Source organism: Oxyura jamaicensis, chromosome 4, assembly GCF_011077185.1.
Source record: "Oxyura jamaicensis isolate SHBP4307 breed ruddy duck chromosome 4, BPBGC_Ojam_1.0, whole genome shotgun sequence".
NCBI lineage: Eukaryota > Metazoa > Chordata > Aves > Anseriformes > Anatidae > Oxyura > Oxyura jamaicensis.
The window spans coordinates 15,823,015-15,841,820 of NC_048896.1; the positions used below are offsets into that span (position 1 = coordinate 15,823,015).

Genomic DNA, 18,806 nt, shown 5'->3' on the forward strand with positions numbered 1-18,806 from the left:
TTTGTTTTTGTTTCCCAAAAGTGCACAGAAAAGTAACATGAGCAGAGGTACATTCATTTGCGATGACCTGGTTCACCAGTTTCACTGATTGATACTAGCTGAAAGCTCAATTAAAAATCACCCATTTCAATATGCATTTGGCTCCCGATCCAATTTCTTTTTTCCTTTCCTTGCGAGGCCAAATCAAACTTGGGGTGGACTCACGGGAATGTTGGGGTATCAGAAATCAGCTCTAGGATCCCAAATGTTGTGGCTTCTTCTGCTCACCAGCCATGTGATGTCCCCACAGTACCTAGGGTGAACTTGGCGCCTGGCTTTACAAGGGGGAGCTGCTAGCAGCCTCAGGGAGGGGAGGTCTGTGCTTAAAGTGGCCTTCTCTGAGTTGTTTGGTAGCAATACCAAAGGATGTGTGGACAGTGTGATTACACAAGGGTAAATTACTTGGAAGAGTGTGTTCCTTTGGGATGATTTAAAATCGGCATGTGTTTAAGTGATCAGAGTCATACTCTGTGGAGACTCAGCGCTTTCCTGCCATTAAGCAACAATTAGTTGATTCAGACTGAGAGCTCTTTTTTACTGGGTTGTGCCTGTGATAGGACGCAGCTATGGACACTTCATTTCTCTTTTTCCTTCATTTCCTGAGAAGGAAAAGCCGGATTGTTTGCCTTGCATTAGTGAACTGCAAGCCCCCTGGAGCTGTAACCCAGCGCACATGTGGAACCCGTGGCTGCACATCGCCAGCAAAATGCTGTGCCTTGTCTCAGCCCTGTGGCGTGCTGTGCTTTGGTTAGTGTGGCCATGCCTCAAAGAACTTACTGACTTCTGGTGGAATGGCATTATGACACAGAAATGCAGTGGGTTGCACCACACCATCCTGTGGTCTGGATCCTCCAATTCCAGCGTTCAAGGAGCCTGGGAGTGACCTCCAGGCAGCCCAGCTCATGGCCCAGAGCACTTTATGCCATGAGCAGGGAAAGTGATGCGCCTTAGCACCAGATGCCTTCATGTCAGGGCGGTGCAGAAAACCCAGGCTGCCCCAGTACCTCTTGAAATGAGAATATTTTCTGCTTCCTTTGGGATTGGAGGTGAGATGAGCGAAGTCTGAGAAGAACAGCAAATAATCTTTGGGGAATGTCATGTTGTGGCAATACCAGACACAGGGAAAAGCCAGCTACCTGCAGGTTGGGGTACTGTCAGTGTCAGCGATGAACGCTAGAAACCAAGAAGCCAAGTGGGGAGCTTCAGCTGGGCTCCTTAATCAGGTGGTGAGCTGTCCTCATGCACTTGCAGTTTGACAGTGCTTGTAATTTGATTGCGAGTCTGAATCAGAAGCTAGAATAATTTTCTGGTGGACTAATTAGTGGACTAATGCAATGAAATCAGGTCCATCGTTGGCTGGATTAGGAGTCTCTTAGGCACTCTGGTTAGAATTTTGCTATGTAGAAAACGCTGTTTAAATCAATTGAGCCATTTACAGAGTAAGGCAAACCTCAGGAAGGGCCCTGAGTCCCAGTGAAAGTAATTGCTAGCTTCATCTAAGAGTGGGACGTGATATTCTTTTTCTTTGCCACCTCCTCTTCACTAATATGTGCTTGTAGAGCTGTGCATCTTCCCTGTACCAGTTCAGGGCAATAGTGCTGAAATCAGAAACCTGACCACTCTCCCTCAAGTTAGCACGTGATATCAGGCAGAAGTCTAGGGTTGAACCTGGCTGAGCCCTGGAAAGAGGTCACTGCATCCCCAAAGTAATCAACAATTTCTTTACCTTAATTTCACAGTTAATGCTATCCTATTATTAATTCACTGGCCAAATGCTTTGCTTGTTATTTTTTTCTTCAAAGTTTTTGCCAGCTCTGCCGCAGACATGGGCTAGGAGCCCAAAAAAAGTTCAGGCATGACTCTTTCTTCATTACTGTGTGAATGAAAAATGTGCATGGGGTTTTCTCTTCAAACAGAACATTAGAATTAGTGAATTAGCATTACCAAGATAAAACCCAGCTTGATTGGCATTGGCCCACTCCACATGGAGGCAGGCATGAGGGTGTTTTCAAAGCCTGGCTCCCTTCAATTGCTCATTGTTTTGAGGCTGGTTCATTTGAATTTTTCACAAAGCCACATCTGTTCACCTCCTAAAGATTTACACCAGTTTAATATGAAGTAAATATATAAAGGTCCTAAGTGCAGCTTGCTGGTGTCCTGAGCGCTCCTGCTGCAGATTGGAGCTGGAATTAGGAGTGTGTGAACACGTTATGAGATGGAGACTCTGCTACCGGGTGGACTGACATTAGCCTCCCTTGCAAGAAATCCTTCTTTGTGTATCAGGCTGTGCATGTCAGCCCATCCTCTCTTCTCCCTCACTTTGTTGAAGGACCGGCCTTGATGCTTTGGAATTTTGTAGGATTTTTTTTAACCCCAGCTAGAATTTTGACATAAGAATTGAACAAAAATTGAAAACGGATCTCAAGATTTCATCCAAGAAAGGATGGCAAAATAGCAAATAATATTCTGTTGTATACTGCATTGTGATTGTTTCTTAATATTTATTCTGTATGGATCTAATGGGGAAATGAACCGAAAGATCCACTCTAATTCACAGCACTCACCCCTATTTTAGCTGTCACCTGTGCAATCCTTTAGCAATAATCAATAAAGCCATTCTCCCTGCAGCTGCCCAAGATCACAGTTTTTCTTATTAGTCAGCAGTCAATATCAGCCCTTAAGTTACTAATAAATTACGGTGGCATTATGGCAGCTGGCCTTGTCTGTCTTTCCGATTAAAATGAACATTAAGGTTCCCTGGAATGGAAAAGAAGGCACAGGGTGGAAATCAATAGCATTGATTTCGCCATCACTTTTTGGAAAGACTGATCATCATCTTTGCTGGCCCTGGCGGGAAGCTATTTTCACTCTGTGTTATTACACTCACAGGCCTGTCCAGGGAAAAAAAAAAAAAAAAAAAGAATTCTTTTGATTTGCTCACCCAAAGTCTGCAGTATGAGTGAATGGCACTGGATTATGCTCTGGGGCACTCTTGGAATCACCTTATTGCTTGGAAGAGGCTCTGGCTGACATCTAATCAAAAAATATTTTCTAATATTCATTTTAAAAACATAAAAATCCAGGCCCAAAGACAGGCCATAAAAACGTTCGGACTTTCTCTCAGGATGTGCTTTAGCAAGCACCTTAAGGCTTTAAAGAGAGATACCCACAACAGTTGTAGGTTGGGGTGGTAGAGGGCAGAGCGTACCCAGTGGGGCTCCCTCAATGCAAACCATCTGAGAAGCTGTGGCCTTCTCTGCCTCGTACACATGCTATTTTGGTTGTAAGCCAGCTGCCTTTTTTTTTCTTTTTCAATAATCCAGAAAGACATTGGAGTTGGAAAAAAAAACACAGGATCATAATGATGAGTGGCAAATCCTACCTTCATTTCGTTCTAAGGGGATGGTGAGACTTTGCTGCAGCTGTACGTTTCCACTGCACATCAGGCTCTATTTCATGGACTTCTCTTTTGTGTTTGACAGTGACTACAGGTATGTGGCTGCTGCTCTTGCCGTCATGAGGAACATGACTCTACAGATCAACGAGCGGAAGCGGAGACTGGAGAACATCGACAAGATAGCTCAATGGCAGGCCTCCGTTCTGGACTGGGAGGTACAGTACCTGTTTGGCCCTGATTAGGTGCTATAAACCCGGGAAAAGTAAATTCCATGCAGTTGTTGGAATTAGCCTAGACTGCACAGCTCATTTCACACAACCTGCTCTGGGTATTTGTTGGAGAAGACCTCGGAACTGGGATTAAACTCAGGACAGAGGAGTCATACTTAGAGACTTTGGAGATGATACTTTTTGGGGATGTAAAGCATTAATGGTAGTCTGAAGAAAATCGAGGGTCCAGTTGCAATTTCATCAATACAAGTCTGAATTCACTTTTGTGATTGCAATGCTGTTGTCCTGGGAGTAAGAGAGATATGGATGAAACTCTTTGTGTGTTCTGTCTCTGAGCTTTGTGACTGGGGAAGAAGTAGGAAAAGAGGTAGCAAAAAGCCCTGGAAATCATGACAGGTTTAAAAAATAATGGAGAAAGCTTCTGTTTTTATGATTAGAAGCCAAAACATTATGCTGAAGTTAAGAGATACTACTTGCACATTTAAACTGAGTTTCCACTTAAAGGTGTGAACCGACTCTGTGCGTAGCTGTGGTGTAGTTAATGAGCTGAATACAGAATCACAGAATCGTGCAGGTTGGAAGGGGCCAACACAGGCAAGGCAAAGGCAGCAGAGGGATTCCCCACCAGCAGGCCTTTGCTCTCCTACGTGTTTGCTGTGTGCTTTAAAAGACAAATCCAAGCTAAACACTTGTTCTCCTTATTTTTTTTTTTAATCCCTGATTTTTTTTGAATCATTGTATGAATATAATCCGTGAGTAGGGTTTCTGAGGCAGACCCAGGACAAATGTTTTTGTAAATCCCTCTCTGTGTTAAATCGAGCCATGTGTTCAGTAAGTAGGTACTTGTAGTGATGGCATGGCTTCCATTCTTCCGTACGGTCACGAAGATTTGGATAACTTGGATAACTTATTTTGAATAACTCCACATTCAAGTCAATGGGATGACACTGTATGAGTTGGTATATGGGAAAGGTGCATGGTTTGTTTCTTTTTGTTTGTTTGTTTTGGGGGGAGGGAGGGGAAGATCTAGGAAGGCTGGGAGCAGAGGGAGAGAAATGCAGGTACATCACCTAATTGCATATCCTCCTTGACTGAATTAGTATCATTGCTGTAACGAGGGTTAGATTCAAGCCTGGATCTCCTGATAAAACATATAAATGCAGCAATCATAGCTGGTTCTTAAATTTTGACTGGCAGTGAGAGGAGAGAATGCAGATGATTTGCTTGATTGTTTTATTGTTGTTTACTGGGAAGAAACCACTCTCGAATACTGACACACAGACTCATTTTCAGAATTAGAAAACTGCTTTCAAGGAGGCACAGAACCATCGGATACATCTTCAGCCTTCAGTATATTCTATGTGATGAGCTAATGTGTGTCATTCGTAAGAAATGCCAAGACTCTCATTGTAAATAAATCTAGATTAAGGACGGATCAATTCCTAGTCAGTGAATATTCATGTGCAAGTGGAAAGCCAAGGTGACCTCCACACAGGATCTGTGGGATAGCAGTTTCTTTTTCTATTCCATTAGTTCAATTGAGAATTCATTTTTATTTAGCTGTATCCTTTATAATTCATCCCTGCTTATTCGTACCTACTCTTTATCTCCATCCTATCCTCGGGAACTTGCCAGTTCATTCTTCCAGGGGCTTATCAATTACTTCTCCAAATTTCCAAGCAAAATATCGCAGCACCATCCTTCAGCTTCTCATAATATAACAGAACCTGCTGTTGCTGCCGCTCAGAGATCCAATAGGAATACAGTTGCTGCCCCCATTCAAGGGAAAACACCATTCTTGCCATTTTTGTACTATGTTTTGGATCAAGAATAGTTGTGGAGTTGTGGTGAGAACACTACAGGATGAGAGCTTGATGCAGCAGAGGACTTTGCTGGATTCTTGCCTCTAAAGTAACTTCTGAATCATCAGATCCAGCCTCCTCTTCACAGATGTCCGTGTAATGGCCAGGAGGATGCACAAAAACAAACCCAAACCACTCAGAAGTCAGCTGTAGTATAATGCAGGAAGGGAGCAGGATGCCAGATCTGTCAGATCTGATGCTTAGCTCTGTCCTCGATCTGTGCAGATGCTCTCGGCAGGCATTGCAAGCCCAGGCTGCTAACTTCCAACCCACTCAGCTGATCTCTGTCTGCAGGACACATCTCCCAGGATGGAGGCCATCAGGGCTCCGTTTCCTACCCAACCTGCAGGGGTTCAAGCCCACGTCTCCTACGTTACAAAGCAGAAGAGGGATTTCCTGGTAGATAGTCTCTTCCAGCCTGTGGGGAGTTATCTGGGTCGGAGAGTAGAGGACTGCGACTCCTAATTTCTCTTTGGTGGACGACAGTCAGCTGAGAGGTGGTGACCCGATGTCAACTTCATGCTTCTGCAAGTGCTTATCCAGCTGATTTTAAATGCTCGCTGAAACGGAGACAGGAACCCAGAGCATTACCCTCCCATCTTTCTGTGGCCCTATTCCTGCTCTAATTAGCCTTTGTACCCAAAAGCACTCCTTTCCATCCCTGTGTGTGTCACAGTGGCTTCCTCATCTCTCCAGCTGGCACAGCAGTGCAAGCAAGCAATAGCAGCATGGATCTGGAGTACAGCACAGTCTTGCTTGAGACAATCCAGAAAAAAAAAAAAACACCAACAAACCCGACCACAAGAAAGCAGGAATGAGGAGAAAAACAGTTCAGGCTTTTTTCTCCCCCCCAACAGAAATTCATGCAGGGCACAAGATAGAGATAATCCCTACTTACTACTGCATTTTGCACTTGGTGAATTGTCTCAGCAGCAACCAAGGGTACATGTTTAAGGATGTTGAAATACTTCATTTAGAAAAATGTTTTCTCCTTAACATCTCTATACTAGCAATGTTGACTCTCTGATTTGAAATTGCATTTTAATTTCTGAATTTACCTGTGTTTTGTGATAGGATGTCGGAAATAGATTTTTAAAAAGAATCAAAAAATCCAAACCAAATATTGAGTGAGTACCTATTTGAAATGGTTTTGTATGCAAAGTGTGCATACACATAGCCTTGCAAGGAGAGGGTGTTATTGGGAATGCACACATATTGCTGATCCTAAAACAAATTTAAAAAGCAGGGGGCATGTCCTAGCTAATCTGAGCAGAAGGGCTTTGATTGAATCCTGTGGAGTTGTGCCTGTGTGTTTCAGGAATCATTTTAATCCCTCAAGATTTTCTGCATGGCCCTGTGAAGGTGCATTTCAGGGTCAGCATTTGGCAAATGTGAACATCCTTCAGTTACCAAGGGCAGACCTTTTTTTTTCAGGCAGTCACGTAAGCAGGGGCTGCTGGTTTAAATCACGAATGGGACCGAGAGAGAGTGGCCTGACTAGTGGCAGCTGATAACCGTGCTGTGGCAGCCAGGGCATGAAGTCTGAGGAATTACTGGCAGCTCAGGGGCAGCTTTGTACAAGTAATGACTGGGTGAAATCTTCAGGGATGATTCAGATCTTACTGACTGCTGTAAATGAGAAATAATCCCAATCACTTTGAAATGAGTTCCTGTATAATTTGTAGGAACATGGTCTTGACCCAAAACCCCGGATTGGACTGTTACCATGTGTGACTCATTTTTTTGTATTTTGTAACTTGGATTTCCAACGTATAAACAGACCTAGAGAGGTGCTGCCCCAGCCTACACTAAATTCTCTAGTGCCTTTTGTCCTTTCGGTTGTTAATGGCGCAGAATGTAGGGCTTCCACCACCTCCTGCCGAGACCTTTCAATGTCTGAGAGCTCTTGTTGTTATGAAGTGTTTCCTGATGTTCAACCTCTATTTCCCTTTGCTCAGCGTCATCCTCTTACTTGTAGTTGAATATCCTTAGATCAAAACATTGACATTTAAAGGCAGGTAGGTAAAACTGGCACAGACAGTTAGCTGGAGTGGGCTCAGACCAGCGTGCAAAGTCTCCTCTGGATCAGACCTGACATGGGCCTGACAGAGCCCGCTCTGGGCAGCCTTTACATGCTCAGTCCCTTCTTGGCCTCTCTGAGAGAGCTGCAGATCCCAAAGGTCACTACATAATGTGTACATAGCGCTATAAAGAGATTATGCCCACAAAGCCCAGCGTTTGGGCAGGTCTTTCTCAGAGGAGGGAGGCGATGTGGCAGGGCTCCCCGTCCCATGGACGTCCCCTGGGAGGGGATCACTGGCAGTCCCTGAGCCAGCAGCAGGGTGTTTGGCACTGGAGAGAGCCTTGCTCATCAGCCTGCATTAATCTTAACCTGCTATTGAAGCAGATTACTTCGGTTTATGTAGATTTCTAGATATTTCTACCCGAGATTCCCGTGGGTTGCCACTTTGGCAGGTTTCAAGAGCATTATATTTACATGAAGGGAAAAATATATATAATTGAGAAATATAATGAACACCGTCCTTTTAAATTTCTTCCCATTCTTGTTATTTACTGGTCCTTTAAATCAAGACTCGGTGCCCTTAATTATGTAATATATTATAGTTGGCTTCAGCCTAATATTACGTTATTGAATCCAAGAATGACACGAAACATGCTGTTTTCGAAGTGAGGACAGCCTGATGAGAAATCCTCCTGGGAAAAAAATCACAACAGGGACTGAAACAGATCCATCTTTTCTTTTCTTGTTTTTTCTTGTCTTTTTTTTTTTTTTTTTTTTCCCAGCAACAGAAGGTATCAAAAAATGAGCCTGATGAAAAGGACAACATTTCTCTTGCTTTCCTTTTTCTGATCTTTCCGTAGCCCAGAGTGCTAATCAGCCTGTCAATCTCTAATTAAAGAACAGCAGTGTCAGGCAGAAGAGAGCCCCACTCGCTGAATGCTAACTAGGAAAGGGGATTTTATGCCCGGCAGTAGCAGCCAGGGGCTGTGCCAGAGGTGGGCTCGGGCACAGGGGTGGGCTGAGCCGGGACAGCCCCCGCTCAGGTGTTGCCCTTGGGATGAAGCAGCGGGGCAGCCCAAAAAGGGACGCCTCCCTCCTTGCCCACCGCTCTGCCCTGGCCCTGTAAGCCCCTGGTGGGGATGCCCCGCCAGCAGAAGACTCTTGGTGCACTGGAAACCATCTATTCCAGCCTATGGACTGTACACAAAAATGGTTTTCACAACATACAAAATGCAATACAAATCCTATCGTTTCAGATCGGATTTTTTTTGTTTTAAATTCCTTTTGGGGACGACACGGTTTGGATTCAGCTAATCAAGTAGAAGTGTTTACTGAGTCCTCTGTGTATCCTCAGGCTCGAGATGCTACCACGGGAGTAAAAGACAAAGCTGGTTTTCTATTTTTAGCAGACAGCCTCTTCTAGGCTTGCCCCCTCCCATAAAAGCTCCTGTCTGTAGGCTTCTATTAATCTTCTTCGTGTAAGCTCACGTTTAGTCTGAAAAGCCTCCAGTTTCTGGAGCCCATGTGTTTCCTTCAGAGGCTTCTTGTTCACGGGCTTGCCTAGGCCCGAGCTTTCTCAGCAGCTCTCGGTCCCTGGTTTTTGGCCAGGAGGTACCCACTGAGACCCTGCCACCACTCTGTGAGACCCTGTAAGGCCCATCCCTTCTGGGAATAACCCCCGTGTGCCCGGGAAGTTATCCCTAATTAGGCCTTGGGGTACTACAGCCACAGAAGGGAGATAGAGAGGCAGATAAACACCTCGCTGAGGCGATTTGGAAGTCTGCTGCAGCGCGATGATGCAGCGACTTAATGAAGTTGCTGTTGTCACAGGGCCCAGGGACTCAGACAGTTCCTTCCAATCAATGCTGAGAGGTTAATTACACATTTACCTGAAGAGCAGTCTGAAATCCTCACCGAGAAATGAGGAGTGGGGTGACTCTTAGTTGCTTTGGCACCTGCAAGTGTAAGTGGAACCAGAAAAGCGTGTCTACCTAGATGCCCCCCATAGCTGGCTGAACCCTTACAAGCTGTTGGATGAGATTTTGGGATGCTCTCATCCTAGCATTGGCTCTAGTTCGGCATCAAAGCCAGAACTGCACTAGTTTCAGAGCCAAAAAAGAAAAAAGAAAGCGTTTCTTTCATTCTCAGATCCTGCTCCCTACCTTGTAGCTGAAGTTGTCCTATTTCCTTCTGTGGTGTTGCAGAGAGATGCCCACAGGGCAGGTGGCGGTGAATTCACCCATTTTTAATAAATAGATTTTAATTAACTTTTTAAAAAGTCCAGCTCATCCCAATTAGTGGAGGGTGACTGCATTTGTTCTCTCAGAGAGTGGGAGAGAGAGCGCTGTGTTTTCAAGACCATCTGCTCATGAATCCTTAAAAAAAAAAATTCGGAGAGGAAAACAAGCGTTAGCCGGAGGCAGAGAAAGGGCGAGGGCATTCTGGCAGCCGGCCGGGGAGGCCTTGCCAGCCATGGGGCCGGATAGATTATGGGAGATGGGGAGCTCTGACAACCCAGGGGAGAGGGGACTGTCATTGCCTGAAAGGGTGCAAGGAGAGGCAGCAGTCCGGAGGGGTGAATTTTGGCAGCCCCACCGGTGAGGGAATTGATATCCCACTGCAGATGACTTTGGTAGCTGGCCTGATACCTCCAGGGGGGACTTGCACTGGGATCCTTTTCTACAGGGAGAGGGGGTGATGGGGAGTTTGCTGCCCTAAGCATGAAGTGGGCAGGAGGCAGGGGTTGGAGGGGGCTCAGAGCGAGGGGGCTGCAGTAGCCTGGTGAGAGCAGGGTGCTCTGCTGGGGCAGACCCAGGGGCTGCGGGGACAGACGGGAGTCCTCGTGCCCGAGGGAGCCCCGCAGAGCTGCAGGATGGCACCTGCAGCAAGAGATGGGGGTGGCAGAGAAGGGGAATCGGGGACAGTGTCCTGCGGCAGCGGTTGTGCTGTCCCATTGCTCGTTGCAGGGTGAACCATAATGGCCGTGCTTTGAATGTCCACACTTAAGTGATTTCCTTTTGTTCAGAATGATCCCCCATCCCCAGTTTCTGGTCTGAAGTCAGACAGGGCAGCTTTGAGAGATACAAAAGCGCCAAAATCTTATTTAATTATTGCCCCTTCCTGTTCTGCAAAGAGAAACATGCCGTGGCTGGGAGCAGTGGCTCACATGGCCTCATTCTCTGTGCCCTCCAGGGAGACGATATCTTGGACCGCAGCTCAGAGTTGATCTACACGGGAGAGATGTCCTGGATTTACCAGCCTTATGGACGGAACCAGCAGCGTGTTTTCTTTCTCTTTGATCACCAGATGGTTCTCTGCAAGAAGGTAAGGACATCCAGGGAGAAAGCAGCACTGCTAAGGACATGCTGGGGACAGGCCTTCCATTCCAAAGTGGTTTTTAGGGCAAGGTGGCTGTTTGCTACATGTGCAGAGGACATGGACAGCGCCACATGTTAGAAGTACTGAATTACAGGATGGTGAGTATAACATGATAGAGGGTTTTTTAAGCTAGTAGGAAATCCAGCTTCCACTTGTTCATTTCATGCCTTTTTCTCATGTGCCCCTCGTTTTGGCTCATTGCCTCACTTCTACTTTTGGGTTTTGGCTGCAACATACGATCTGAGATTAGATAGCCCTAGAATTTCTGTATGAACTATGAAGCCTGGCACTTGGGCAGACAACTCAATTACTGCACCAAAGTGATGACTATTGCCTCTCGAAGAAATACCAGGCAGCAGTCTGGTCTGTAACAGGGTGTATGTGCTGTCACTCAGGGAAATGGATTTTAAACCTCATCTTCACGTAGTGGCTGTGTTTTAGGGGACATCTCTGCCATGAAACCCACCACGAAGACAGAGGAAGGTAGTGAAGAAGCAATGCGTTGCAGTATTAATAGCAGCAGATGGACTGTGTTTTGCAGCAACTGTGTTAGGCAGCAGCAGCAGAGCTGTATTGCCATAGTCTCGGTAAGGTGATCCCAGCTCATTATCATCACAGCTGTTCAAAGCAAAGCGACAGAGCTCGTGAGTCCTGGGTGCCTCTGTCTGCTGGCAGACCGGGCCTCCCTGACATTTGCACCAAAGCTACACCAACAACCGCGCAGGGGGAGTCCCCTGGACCTGCTTCAAGCAGGAGCGAGGGCAAGCTGCAGCTGCCTGCGGCTGAGCACACTGGGGCTGCGCTCCTGTCACACTGGGTACGCCGAGGGGAGGCTGAGCGAGACCCGCGCCGCGTGGCAGCCCTCTGAGGAGCGCCCTGCGCCGCAGGGAGCCGCGTGGGTGGGGGCGTGGGTGGCTCCTGACTCACCGTGGCATCACTGCCCGCTGCCGCGCCGGGGCCTGTGCAGTTCAGTGGGTGGCACTTGCTTCTCCTGAGTCACGGCTGACTGGAATTTTGCCTTCTGGAACGTGTGTACTTCCCCCCCCCCAACCCTCCCCATTGTGCTATTCACATCTTTCTCGTTTCTGTTCAAAACAAAACAAAAAAAAACTTGCAACAATAACAACGTCAGATGTTCAGAGAACTGTCAAAATGAGTGGAAACGTACAGCTGGGTTTAATTTTTTTTTTTAATCTTGACCTCCTAAACTTTGATTGTGATCCTGAATTGCTGTTTCATAAGGCAGTATCCAGTTTGGCTTGTGCTGAGTCTGGTCCAGAGAGGTATCGAGCATTGCCCCCAGCCCCAATTCACTGCAGGCTGCCGGGGCTCGAGAGGTTGGATCAGTATGCAAACAGTGCTGGTGTGTCCTCTTCCCTTACGCATTCAGAAGGCATTTTGTGTTGTGTGAGTGGCAATGTCACACAAGAGATGCCTTCGCAGGAAAGCACCCTGCAGATTTTTGCCATCTCAGAGACAGCGTGGTGGTTCTGGGTCTTCCTGGCAGGGACCAGCCCCGTGTCAAGGTCGGGTGGGCTCTGCTGCCGTTACTGAGGTGCTGGGGGACACGGGGCTTCAGGGTGATGGGGCTGAGGGGTGTCACTCATCCAGTGAGCCCGACACCGTGGGCCCAGGGACCACGCCAAGTTGTATTGTCTCCTTCTGCATCTGCCTTGCACCGAGCTGCATTTTTAATATTTCATAGTGATGGGGTAGGAGGGGAGAGGGGGTTACGGCTGGACTTTCCCATCTTGATAGCGTTCTTCTTAAAGTTGTTAAGAAACATTTTTCAAGGACAGAATTCGGAGGAGTGTCAGCTCATGTTTTGGGGTCACGTATCCTATATAAAATAAATCGGACTGATTTGTAGCCTGTGTTGGCTTGACCCTGTGTCAGGCTCTGCCGTTGCAGACCACAACAGGCACCCAAACCTCCCCATCAGTGGCAGTGCCAGATCCTGCGGCTTTCTTACGGAAGCAGCGTTTATATCAAGGTGCAGGAAGCCAGGGGTCAGCCTCCTTTACCCTGGGCTTTAAAATTATCCTTTGAGGAGAGGAAACAGGACCCACAGGCTACCAAGAGATGGGAGATGGCAGGTCTGCGGGGGTGCTGGTGCTTCATCTGGCCGGGGTGGGCAGAGCACCACGTCGCGGGGTCAGCTGCAGCACAGCCTGGTGCCAGTCATGGGAATCAAAGTGCCGGAGAGCGGCACGTGGCTTGCAAGATGCTTTCGTGTCCCACTTGCACAAAGCCTCAGGTAAAAGAAGTTGCTGGAGTCCAGAAGGGCAAGGCAAAACAAGTAAGTTTCAGATTTCCAGAAGGTCTCAGAGTCCAGCCTGGTGCAGGGCTGCCAGCTCCTCTGCCTTGTGTGCAGGGAGAATTAAATCTTTCAGAGGCTTCCAAAGCAGCTGACTGAACAGGACTCCTGGTCTTCCAGAGACGGGCAGTGAGAAAATTCACAAACAACCTGACCTATATTTTTTGTGAGGCTTGTGTAGTTACTGAGTCTGATCAAAACTTCCACTTTGGTACCATTTATCCCGGCACGTCTCAGTGAATCTTCCTCTTCAGTAAATCTTCTGCATATGTGGCTTTTCTTCAGATACAATAAATTAGTAGGCGTGACATGTCTTTAATTGTGACACGGTCTATTTGAGAAAACATTTATTTTTTAATTATAATGGTTGAATTTTACCTGTTTATTGGCAAAAGAGATTTTTAATATAAATAAGGAACTAAAACCAATTTCTTACTCAAATATATCACGGTTGCATTAGCTTGATGAAAGCGTGCTAGATATCCTGGGAGGCTTGAGGAAGACTAGAGCATATTTCAGACAAGATCTGCCACTACTGATCTTCTTAGCAGTTGCCTGCACATCTTCCTCACCTTCAATACCTGTTGTCTCACTGGTAAAACGTTGCAGCTGCCACAGCTCAGTGCTCTCAAATCCCCTAGTTAATGCATATGGATTCGTTGGCTCGGCAGATGCTGCTTCATGAGTTTCTGATGGAACAGAAACAGCCTGACTCCATAAGCTTTGTGACAGTTTTGGATGTTGGTATGCTCTATTGTTTGCTTTGAACTCAATTGTCTACAAAACTTGTCACACACTGGGCTCACAGCGCTCACTAGTTCGTGCACTGGGTGATGAAATAATTTCGATGTGGCAAATACCGGCTGGAATCGGCTTCACCCCTCTGTGCTGAGGCGAGGTGTTAGTGGCATTCGCTGATAGCAGCAGGTGCACGTCAGGTCCAGGAAGGTGGTACATGAATTCCTGCAGTATCCAGAAAAGAACCGGTGAAAGCCAATATTTCTCTGCAAAAATTTCATCAGCTTTCTGCTTGCAGCCAACCAACGTGCTGGATATACCAGTCCCTAGAGAGCACGCTGCTCCTTGCATGCCCATGACCCTTGTGCGTGCCTGCATGGCAAGCTGCTGATCCTCTGGGCATGCTGTAGTGCTGCTGAACCCAGAGAACCAAAACTACATCTTTAGCCCAGGTAACAACTTTCTTTCATTTGTAGCCGTTATTTAATAATTATTATTGATTTTGCTGCTCGCAAAGCAACACGTCCCCTCCCAGTGTAAGTTTGAGTTTCCTTCCTAGCAGCCCTGCTGTCAGCTGGGGAGTGCTGAGGACTGCTTCATTGCAGCTGCTGTGTCCTGTGGTGCTCTGAAGATAAGGCAGAGCCCAGAGTCTCAAAAACCATCTTTCTTTTCACCATTCGTGTGTTGGATCGGGTTTGTTCCACTGGCCATACATGCAGGTGGCCTAGGAGGGTGTCAGCAGGCTATCATGTGCTACCAAGAATTACCATTCTTCTTTTTCCTCCTGATCCATCCACTTTTGCCTAAGGAATTTGGGAATTTAAGGAATTTAAGGTCTATCAGCCACATCAGTATTTCCAGTATCCACCTACCTGCTTTGAGCAGCAGTCGATGTATTTCCAGATAAACTCTGCTTTGAATATGACCTACTTCCTGGAAGCTTTGCAATCCCTTTCCTTCTGTTGATGTCTGAAAATCGTTCAAGGTTGTGGGCTTTTTTCTGGACGTCTGGCCAAGGCATTTCTGTGAGGGAGCCGACTCTCGGGGTGATTCTTCCCAAGATCTTCGCACAGTTGCTCCCTTGCTCGATACTCCTGCAGAGGATGATCAGTAATGCTGGGCAGGAGCTCGCTGATCAATATTCGCTGCATTTATCGGTTGTTCCCAAACACTTCAGGCAAGGTTTCAGCATCTGCCTCACCTTTCGAAATCATGGGTGTCCGCAGCTCTCTGCAGGTTGCTCTCTGCCAGCGTAAGCTCCTCTGCCCCAGGGCGAGAAGTCCCGAACGCATTCCCGTGACCATTGCCAATAACTGAGGGGCCTTCAGACACAAACCTCGTTTGTGGAAATGAGTAATTACAAACGGCTGCATGCAGATGTGCCTGGCAGATGTTATGTCCGCCAATACGGGTGTATTTAAGTCTTTCTTCCAAGCAGGAAACTTGCACGAAGATTTACAAGGCCTGCATGGGTAAGAGCAGCGGCAGCAGGCGGAGGAGCTGCTGTTGTGGCAGCCAGCTCTCACTTTTGGCAACCATCTTGCAAAGCAACTCGTGTGGGAAAGTCTTCACAAAGAAAATTGATTTCTGAGCTTTACAGATAAATGTATTTGGCTGGGATTTTCCCATCAGAGACAGCACCGGTCACTTCCTAATATCACCATTCAATTAATTTCTGGTCCTAGGAAGTGAGAATTTTAGTCGGATGCAATTACTGTGTCAAGCATTGAGCAGCCTGCCTGCTGAACTGCCGGGGGGTGCAGGCAGGCCCTGCAGAGTGTTCCCAGAAGCTGTGGCAAACGTGGTGCACCGAGCCAGCTTGGCCAACAGTTTATGATTAAGAGCCACTGGGAGAATGATTTGGATTTTCTTTGCAAGTGGGGTAACGTGTGGTTATTGGACTAACGTCAAGCTCTCCTAATGCATTTTCTGTCTGTGTTTCCTGAACCAGAGGGAGTTGGGAGGACAAAGTGGCGCTGCCTTCAGAAGAGGGGGTAGGTCAGTTACCCTAACCCGAGAACGCCTTTTGGAAAGGAAGAAGGGAATAAACTGTGTAGGAAGCAAGCACTGGCCTCAGTTTGACTTACCATATGTCTATAATCAGGAAAGAAGAATGCATATTCCAGTGTGCTAACTGTAATTACCAAGAAGTGAAGTCAATCCTTGATGATGTTAGCATTAAAAGATGTTGCCTTAAAGGCACAGGGTCTACTTCTCAACCTGAAGCTGAGAGGGTTTGACACAGAGATGCTTTAAATTTGCAAATCATAGTACTTAACATCCAGGACTGTGACACGCCGTATTAATTATGATCATAGCTTGTTACGCTGGGGGATGCTGGAGGTGCTTACCATATAATAGATGAACATCTTTTTTTCTGTCCTGGGTAATAGGTTGGGTTTCCCCGGTGGGCTCAAGAGTACGGTGGCATTAGGCTGGAAATGACAGCACGAAGCAGGAAGGGTTAACAGCGTCTCTGCACCAAATGATGCTTTTCTTCCACCCACGGCAGAACAAGGCCGTGGTGGGGCCCCGTGTTTCGTGTTTGCTGCAGCACCAAAAGACCAGTGGCTGAGCGAAGCACGTCTAGGTTTCATTTGCACTTTTTATGTGTCTCTTGTAATCGAGACGCAATGTAAACTCCAGCTCGCGTGTTATTGCTATTGCTGTCTTCCCTTGAGCTCTCGGAGCGAAGCAGGTTGGATGAGAAGCAAAATGAGACCAGTTTAATAGCAGTAGCCAGCCAGCCAGCCAGAAATAGCTGTGCTATAGGAGGCAGAGTAAATAAGATAATCCTGTCAAACTCCATTGCAGTTCAAGTTCCCAAATAGGAAGATAAAAGAGACATTGCTGAGCCCTTTTAGTGTAAGAAGGTCTAGTTCCCGTATCGCTTCTGCTAAAAAACACTGAGGCAATCTCTGCACCAAAACACCGGCCCTGCTTTTATGGCAGGCTAAATAGGTCTCGCAGGGCTGGCTGCAAATCTTGTTTGCAAACACGGTGCAGCAGCACCAGGCCGATTCTTAGTACTTCAAGTGGTTTTTTCACCCACAAGGAACACTGTTTGACTTTGGCAGCACCTCACACCCTTGCTTTTTTTCCTCCCAGTAACGCAAACCTCCATAAAACACCCCATTTTGGGCTGGGGCAGGCCGTGTTTCGCTGTTTTCAAACAGCAGCTCGCAGAGGCTCAGCGGTGTGGCATGTTGGCTTAATGAGATAGCATGAGGTGAGCATGGAGATGACCAAAAAACCATGCAGGGCTGAGGATGGTCTGGTCACAGCCCCAAAGAATAGGATCAAGCTTTTAAGGAACCGTGTTTCCAGAGCAGCAGGGTCAGCAAGTGTCAGCAAGACTCAGGAAAGCTCCAGCTTGGAGGCAGGGGAAGGCTCGAGGTTGTTAGTTGCTAATTTAGTGGTAAAATCCAGAAAGGGCTGAATTCAGCAAGTCATTCACAGTCAGTGTTTTGTGTTCTGGATGGGGAACAGATTTAGCCTACTCATCTAACTGCACAGATAGGCAAGATGCTGCACAGCGTTCTCTGTGCCTCATTTATTGCTGTAAATCTGGCCCACAAGCGAAACCTCAAAAGCTGAAGATGTAACCCTGCTCCCGCCGCGTCCTGTCAGTGGCACGACGTCAAGCCCCTGGGAGCGAACCCGAGGGAACGGAAAGGCGGTGACGTGTCTGTGGGAGGGTTTCCCATCCCTTCCTGCTGCTCGTGCTTTGGAAACGCACTCGCCCTCACCTCGCTGCTTCGCATCCAGCGTGACTGGGCTTTAGGTGGAACAAGGCATCAAAATGCCACTGCTGCCCCAGTAAATGCAGTGGGCAAAAATAGCACTTCCAATAAACGCTTTGGGCTCCAGTCCTCCCCCACTCAGATCTCACACCGCAGCTTCATGGAGCTGGCGGGGGTGGATCGAGCATCTCTTCCCAGACTCAGGAGACAGACACTGCTGAATAATTTGGCAGCAACCTGCTGGCCTCCCCAGCACAGCTGTCCTTGTGCAAGGAAGAGTTGCCCAAGCGGGCAGCACGGTTTTGGTTCCCATATTCACCTGGCAGCCCCTGGGGCATCGTGCAGCTGGAGATTCGGCCCACCCAGGGCTGTGCCGGGGGGGTGGTGCTGGCAGCCCCCCGTTCCTACGAGCTTTCCCTCATTGTGCTTTCAGGTCGTGCTGAGCAGCCCCCGTTTCCCTGCCCTTAAAGGCTGGCTAAGCCCAAACCACGGTGTCCGACAGGGTGGTTCACGGTCACTGGCAGCCGGCCAGGCCTTAGATTTATTTTCTGATACCAAGATTGTTTAGGAAAAAAAGAAACAACAGCAGAATTCATTGAGTTTTAGGGTCTCGTTTGGACAGAGAAGAAACTGTGCCGTGCACTCTGCAGAGGTCAGTGAGAACGGTGCGGGACTGTCCTGTCTTAAAAACCATTCCTCAATCAGGTAAGTCTAAATTAACTAATGCTAGGGAAAACTGTGTCCTCAGCATTCATGACAACCAGGCTGTGCTGCTTTCTTCAAAGGGGTTGCCTTAAGGTAAATTAGATTTTAAAAATGTAGGCGCTGAATCTTTTTTTAAAAAGCCAAAGAACGTTGAAAGCCCTCATGACTGAAGATACCCAAAGACATGGCGAGGTGGCAGCGTGCCATGCTCTCATTGCTCACAGCAGGCCGGGCAGAGTGAAAAGGGAGAGCAGGCAGTCAGGAAAATCAGGACAAATTTCAGGAGTAAATTGAAAAACCCAGGTCACTCCCTCTGCTTCTTCCATTCTGCTCAGCAATCGCTGCCCAGGTCAGTGAGAAATCACCTGAGCGGG

At 47.3% G+C, this 18,806-nt stretch overlaps 1 protein-coding gene across 13 annotated transcripts in view; it reads left to right on the forward strand.

Moving 5' to 3' along the window:
• Nucleotides 1-18,806, forward strand: part of ARHGEF9 (Cdc42 guanine nucleotide exchange factor 9) — a 178,949-nt gene that overhangs the window by 132,242 nt on the left and 27,901 nt on the right. For all 13 annotated transcript variants that reach the window (XM_035326518.1, XM_035326517.1, XM_035326521.1 and 10 more), the window contains 2 exons: nucleotides 3,522-3,651; nucleotides 10,744-10,875. In XM_035326518.1, coding sequence (XP_035182409.1) covers nucleotides 3,522-3,651; nucleotides 10,744-10,875 — 262 coding nt within the window. The remainder of the gene's footprint in view (nucleotides 1-3,521; nucleotides 3,652-10,743; nucleotides 10,876-18,806) is intronic.